Source organism: Hibiscus syriacus, unplaced genomic scaffold, assembly GCF_006381635.1.
Source record: "Hibiscus syriacus cultivar Baekdansim isolate YM2019G1 unplaced genomic scaffold, ASM638163v2 tig00110718_pilon, whole genome shotgun sequence".
Classification (NCBI taxonomy): domain Eukaryota; kingdom Viridiplantae; phylum Streptophyta; class Magnoliopsida; order Malvales; family Malvaceae; genus Hibiscus; species Hibiscus syriacus.
The window spans coordinates 787,160-794,414 of record NW_024062837.1 but is presented as its reverse complement, the minus strand read 5'-3'; the positions used below and the strand labels follow the sequence as shown (position 1 = coordinate 794,414).

Sequence of the window (7,255 nt, the reverse complement as noted above, 5' to 3'; positions counted from 1 at the left end):
GTAATATGATCATATAATTATTTAAGTGGTTTCAATATAGTCACTTATCTTTAAAAATAAATGTTATAACTAATGTGGATCTCTTATTGCCGTTATTCAATAACAATTACATCAATTATGCCGTCTGTTCTTAATAGCAAGTGAGTACATTAACATCACCTAAATAATTATGTGATTATATTATCAAAATTAAAAGTATATTTATCATATCAACACTAACCTCATAATTAAATGATCATTTGAGTAGTTTATCCTTTTATTTATTTATTTATTTATTTATTATTATTATTATTATTAGGGAGAAGGATCGGTATACACAGTTATTTATTTTGCTTAACGAGCTTAGATAATTTGTTTTGAAGGTGACAAACAACACCACGCCACACAACGCACATCAGCACATTTGTGAGTTCCTCTCTTTCTCTCTTACACATTCAGAGGGTATATTTTTCCTTTGTGTTTCAGTTGTCTTCGATTTTGAGATCGATTGATCGATCGTAATACTGTTATTCTATCAGCTTTGTTGTTTCCAATGGAAAAGCTAGAAAGCCTCAAATCTGCCGTCGCTTCTCTTTCTGAGATCAGGTTTCTTTTCTTTTCTTTTCTTTCGGTTTTGGCGCAAGCATTGTGTCGTACTGGACTGATTTCTGAAGTAATAAAAAGTAATACCAAACGATTCTGCGGTTTCTGATTTGTATCTTCAGTGAAAATGAGAAGAACGGATTCATCAGCCTTGTCTCGCGCTATCTCAGGTACTATCATTCAAATCAATTCACTTTTATTTGGTTTTTTTTTTCTGTGAGCTTCAGATCCTGATATTGAAGATGAATGTCATTTGATTAAAGTGGAGAAGCGCAGCACATAGAATGGAGCAAGATCCAAACTCCAACTGATGAAGTGGTTGTTCCTTATGGCATCTTGTCCCCCTCTCCTGATGGTAATTATCTTGATCTCAATTAGCAAGAATCTTTTGAATTTTATGGATCTCTCACTAAATCTAACTGTAGATCCTGCTGAAACGAAGAATCTTTTGGACAAACTGGTTGTTTTAAAGCTTAACGGAGGTCTCGGAACCACTATGGGATGTACTGGCCCCAAGTATGTTTCTTAATCCTCCTATTTCGCTCTCTCTCTATATTTATATACCTATATTATTTTCTACGCAAATTGATCTAATTAACTGCTCATTTTTATTTTCAAAAAAACAAAACACAGATCCGTCATTGAAGTTCGCTATGGCTTGACATTTCTTGACCTGATTGTTATTCAGATTGAGGTCATAAGTTGTGAATTCCTTTCTTTTTTCCCCTTATGTATAATCAGGTCAAGTTAACAATTTCTATTTTATTTTTTATGGGTATTTTGCTCAGAATCTTAATTCAAAATACGGATGCAATGTTCCATTGGTTCTGATGAATTCATTCACCCATGATGAAACATTGAAGGTTCCCACTTTTAGATTTACGTATTTACTTACTAGGTATTTATTTTCATCTTAACTAAATTTTGGATTTAATTTGTTAAACTGTTGTTCGATGCAGATTATCGATAAATATTCCAATTCAAACATTGAGATTCATACTTTTAATCAGGTTGGTGATTTCAAATTACAGCTTCTGCGTATTCAATTCAGACTCAACAACTTGAGAAATATATCCTTTACTTCTATTCTCTTTTCTCTGACTTCTCCCCTTGGATTTACATAGAGCCAATATCCTCGTTTGGTTGTTGAAGATTTTTCTCCATTACCGAGCAAAGGCCAGCATGGCAAGGAAGGATGGTAAAATTTTTTATTTATGTACTTCTTTTCACTTAAGTTACTGAGTTAGTCACTCCATTACCATGGAAGTGCCAGCCTGGCTCGAATAAACAGTAACTTGCAGCTAAAGATGAATTGTTAGTTCAATGACTTGAAGTTCTTCCCTTTCATCTGCTGGTCTCATTTCATATGCGTTCAGTGTCGGCTGTGAAGCACACCATAGACAGTTATTACTTTCGGACTTCGTTGTTAAACTTGAATTCAATTGACCATTTGCCTTTGATCATTGTAATATTTTGAAGCTTTGAAGTGGTTCCCAAAGGGATGGATGTAATCATAAAGGGTTGTTTAATTTTGATTCATGAAAGTAGGGGAATACATGTGGCAATAATAATTCTAACAAGTGTTAATTGCGTTGGTTATTTTAAAAATGGGTTATAAGATTAATTGAATTTTATGTTAAGTGATGTATGTTACTCTTATAGTTGAAGTTATTCAAAGGACGGGTGAACTGGTGAAGAGGTTCAGAATTTTTTTATATGAAGTGTAAGATTTGTGTTGAATGATTAAAATTTCGCTTCTAGGTTAATATTTTCACTGGATTCTTTATGGTTGTGGTGGTTGTTGAAGTCATTGGAATGATTCATCTAAAGTTGTAATATATAGATTCTATTATGATCTATCTTCTTACTTTGATAGTTCATAATGATAAGATTTGTTTGTTCCCACTGTTTTAGTTGTCTACATTTCATGCAGTGATTATGCTTGAGAAGTATTGATGGAGATTTTGATTATATTTCTGAATTGCTTAGTGGTGGTAATCTCCTTACCACAACAATTTTTTTGGCTGAAGGTATCCTCCGGGTCATGGTGACGTGTTTGCATCTCTAATGAACAGTGGCAAGCTTGATGCTTTCTTATCACAGGTTGTAGGTGCAATTTGGTGTGGTTTTTGTTTTATTTTATATTTCAAAATCATTTTATGTATGAAGGTTCTTTCTTTTTGGTAATTTATTTGTGTTTCATCATTCATTACAGGGCAAGGAGTATGTGTTTGTTGCCAACTCAGACAACCTGGGTGCTATTGTTGACTTGAGTATCCTCATTGTAGTTTCCGGTGAACTTTGCTTTCTAGATGTTAATCACACAATACACACAAGTTCTTTTTTTTTTTTGGCAGTTTTTGTCCTTGACTTGTTGCTCTAGAAATCTTAAACCATTTGATCCAAAACAAGAATGGATATTGTATGGAGGTAAAAAACAAACTGTAAGCTGTGTTATATAGTTCTCCTTGCTCCGTGGTTTTGCTATATTAATGTTGTTTATGTAGGTTACACCCAAAACCTTAGCTGATGTTAAGGGTGGTACTCTTATCTCTTATGAAGGAAAAGTTCAGGTATTGAATGTGCTTTCATTTGCTTATAGAATTTATATCGTTCAGTCCTCTCTCCTTTTTCTAAACTGAGGCATGTCCCTGATGAACATCAGGTTAAAAGCAAACTGTTATCTGTGTTAGTTTTCCTCTTCCACATTTGAAAGGAAGAGAAAAGAATGAAATTAGACATTGATTGACACCCTTTTAATTTTTTGTGTGATTCAGCTCCTTGAAATTGCTCAAGTCCCTGATGAACACGTAAGTTATCTGTTTCACCATCTATATTTTCTTATTTGTTCTTCCACCTCAATATTTTTTTAACTATGTTAAGTAAGCAAATATTCATGTGGTTTTAATATTAAAATCTGTGACCATAGTTCAAAGTCAAAAGGCAATTGGACTGCTAGATGGTGCTTGGTTTTATTGCCTCTGATCAGCTAAGTCTAATTAAATGGATGCAGCCTTTTTTTTTTTTGTCCAAGATGCCGGTTGGTCTTTAAAAATTCTTTTCTTACAAGGACTAGAGGTTCACAACTTGAAAACTGTAAATTGCACAAAGGAGCGAAAACCCCAGATTAAATACTAATTTCTAATATAGTCAAAATTGAGAAAATTAAGATTTAGATAACATTGTGGAGCTTGGTTTGGGCTGTTGATTCAATGTGCCCATTCTGACAAAGCATGATATTGGCAAGTGAATGAAGTCTGGGCGACTGTGTTAACGTTTGCTGCTTGATAATGGTCTCTATTTTTGTTAACTGTGTTGTTACTTGTACATTTTTGTATCTTTGGGTAGCTAGTATAAGAAGGAAGAGAGGTGTAAACTTAAGAAAGGGAGGGAAAGGGAAAGAAAACTCGAGAATTTTTATTGAGATTTTCGGATTCCCTGTCAAGTATTTTCATTTTTAATGGGTTGTTGGTATACACCGACAAACAAAGATAACATTCAGTAGGTTTATGGCTAGGGGTGTTCATTCGGTTAAAACGGTAGCCGACCGAACCTTATTACCACTAACCGAATTAATCGAACTTTTTTTTTTCTTTAACTGTTAACCGAACCGAACTTTTTTTTGAAAATATTAACCGAACCGAATAAATTTTGTTAATTTTCGAATTAACTGAAATTTTTTAAAATTTTCTAATTTATATAAAAATTGAATATTTTTTAATTAAAAAAAAACAGTTTACAATTAATTTAAATAATATATAAAATAAAAATTTTATATGGATTTTTTTTAATTACTTAATATTGATTTAGGTTTAAAAGTTATTGGATCTTAAATTATTAGTTGGGTTTTAAATAGTTTGGGCTGAGCTCATATGTTAAATATAAAATATAATATATTTAATATTTAAAATTTAAAATTTAAGTTTGGTTAATTCGGTTAATTAACTGATTTCGAACCGAATTAACCGTTAACCGAATTCTAAAAAATTTATTAACCGTTCTCCGATCGAATTAATTCAGTGACCGACCGAACTAATTCGGTTCGGTCGGTTAATTCGGTTAAAACTGAAAAATGAACACCTCTATTTATGGCTGAGACTGACATGTTTCTCTCTTTGTAACAGGTCGACGAGTTCAAGTCAATAGAAAAGTTCAAAATTTTCAATACAAATAATTTGTAAGTCAAACTGCCTTAACGTTACGATGGTTTAGTTGACTTAGCACTAATGATTTAAATTACAGATGGGTGAACCTGAGTGCAATCAGGAAGCTCGTGGAAGCTGATGCACTCAAGATGGAGATCATTCCAAACCCGAAGGTTTGTATCTTTTTCTTTAGGAAAACCCTTTTGTGACAGTTCGTAGGAGCTGTAAAACGAGTTGCAAACATTTTCTCACCGCTAACCTTTTAAATTGGAAGCAGATAATTTATTTATCCAATTGAATAAATGGATTGTATTTGGTTCACTGGTAGTGTGTGGATTTATACACTGTCAGTGTATTAAGTATAAATCCATAAATAAATATAAACATGTGATAAGAACAATATTTGTGATTCCTAATGAAATTTACAGACTGTTATACAAGGGAAGTCCTTTTCTTAAACTATGTTGCATCTGGTATAATTCTGATTTCCAAATAATTAAATTGGTTGCAGGAGGTAAATGGAATCAAAGTTCTTCAACTGGAAACTGCAGCTGGTGCAGCAATTAAGGTATAGAAATGTACCAATTATGGATATGATACATTAAAATGTTAGAAAAATGGGTCTAACTGTGTTTTATCCCTTATGTGAACAAGTTCTTTGATCACGCTATTGGTATCAACGTACCTCGATCACGATTCCTTCCAGTGAAGGCAACTTCAGATTTGCTTCTTGTTCAGGTTATTTCTTCTTCTTCCCTTGACGTTGCAATCAATCCTGGATGATAATATATATAAAGCTTCCTCACCCAATCTCTCCTATTTTCTTTCGCAGTCTGATCTTTACACCTTAGTTGATGGATTTGTTATCCGGAATACAGCTCGAGCGAATCCTACAAACCCATCCATAGAACTGGGGCCTGAATTCAAGAAGGTGAGTACTTGCGATGTCAATCTTGCTACATAACTTATGTAAATACCTTAACACGTGTCACTTCATTTTCGTAACAGGTTGGTAACTTCTTAAGTCGATTCAAGTCGATCCCAAGTATCATTGAGCTTGATAGCCTGAAGGTGACTGGTGATGTTTGGTTTGGTGCTGGCATTGTTCTCAAGGTATTTCGTCCCCTCTTCAAAGAACAACTGTTGTTTCGTGTTTACATTATATTTTAAAACTGTTGAGAAAATATGGAGAAGTATGGTTTACATTTTAAAATGTTAGGTTGTAATGGGTATATGTTCTTTCAGGGGAAAGTTACCATTGCTGCAAAACCCGGGTTAAAGTTGGAGATTCCTGATGGAGCTGTAATTGAGAACAAGGTAAAAACATTTTGCAATGCAATGTCATCTTCATTATTATAGTTGCCGTTAAGGTTGGTTTTGTTTTATAGACAGACGGTAGGGATGGGCATGGGTCGGATTGGGTCGCGTTTTCGGCCAACCCGACCCAACTCGATTAAAAATACACCCTCCACTCGAAATTTGACTTTACCTGAATTTATGGTGATTTCACCGACCCAAAATTGATCTGCTTTTTGAGATAAAACCCGCACCCGACTCGACACACACATATAGTTAATTTCATTTGATAAAATACGGATCTAATTGAAAAAATAATATATAAAATGATATTATTACAACTATCCTTAAATATTAAAATATAATTACATTATTTTTAGGGTCTGATTGGGTATCTTTTACTCTAAACCTGAACTTGACTCAAATCCAATTCTTTTAAAAAAAAAATTGACCCAATAAGATTGAGTCGGGTCTGAACCCAATGGGTTCGGTCCTGTGCCCATCATAGGTACAACCAGTTGAACTAGGTGGTTCAACCATGTTAAAAAATTTTAAAAACACACATTAATGCTAATTAAGAAAATCTTGTTTTGCTAACTGATCAGTCATATTTTTGGTGGGTAGGAAATTAATGATCCAGAAGACATCTGAGAAAGAGTTGCCTGCCAGCCTAAGTTTCCCAGTGGATGACGAATCTTTTATGCAATAGGAAGTGAAATAAAAGAAGGCATTTGGAACATACTCACTAGTATCGGTGTTTTATATCAACATATTTACATCGTACATCTTGCGGGAGTTTCCCTTTGAATCACTATCTTCCGAGATCCTTTCCACGCATGAAGAAAAAAAGTATTCTGAATGTTGCGTGTACCTTTTACACTAAACAATTTACCCATTTTCATCATGCTTTTCCAGTTCCCACATTTTAACCCATCGATTTTACTGAAATATTTGGTTTTTCCGTATATACCAAAAGAAACAGAACTTACAGAATACGGTTGTGTGACCTTTTCATTTTGACCCACACTTGTATCGTATATAGGGGAATTGGAGTTGCCGATGATTTCAACAACACGCCGTAAATCGCTAAGGAGAGCTTATTAACTTTCCAACCATTAATCGCCAAGGACAGCTTATTAACTTTCCAATTTGCAAACCTATCTTGTATCCATGTGGGTGGATTCTTAAATATTTTTTAAGGTAGTCGTATATATATTGATAATATAAAATTT

The 7,255-nt window shown here is 33.7% G+C and overlaps 1 protein-coding gene across 1 annotated transcript; it reads left to right on the top strand.

The window, feature by feature from the left end:
- Window positions 1–319: 319 nt before the first annotated feature.
- On the top strand, window positions 320–6,882 carry LOC120139017 (UTP--glucose-1-phosphate uridylyltransferase-like). The gene is made up of 22 exons (XM_039154373.1): window positions 320–405; window positions 519–585; window positions 705–752; window positions 846–937; window positions 1,008–1,098; window positions 1,216–1,276; window positions 1,371–1,445; window positions 1,542–1,592; window positions 1,707–1,780; window positions 2,613–2,685; window positions 2,798–2,855; window positions 2,966–3,012; window positions 3,090–3,155; window positions 3,360–3,392; window positions 4,707–4,759; window positions 4,825–4,900; window positions 5,239–5,295; window positions 5,382–5,465; window positions 5,560–5,658; window positions 5,736–5,840; window positions 5,973–6,044; window positions 6,648–6,882. The coding sequence occupies exons 2-22, from the start codon at window positions 533–535 to the stop codon at window positions 6,672–6,674; spliced, it is 1,395 nt and encodes a 464-aa protein (XP_039010304.1). The 5' UTR covers window positions 320–405; window positions 519–532; the 3' UTR covers window positions 6,675–6,882.
- Window positions 6,883–7,255: the final 373 nt, after the last annotated feature.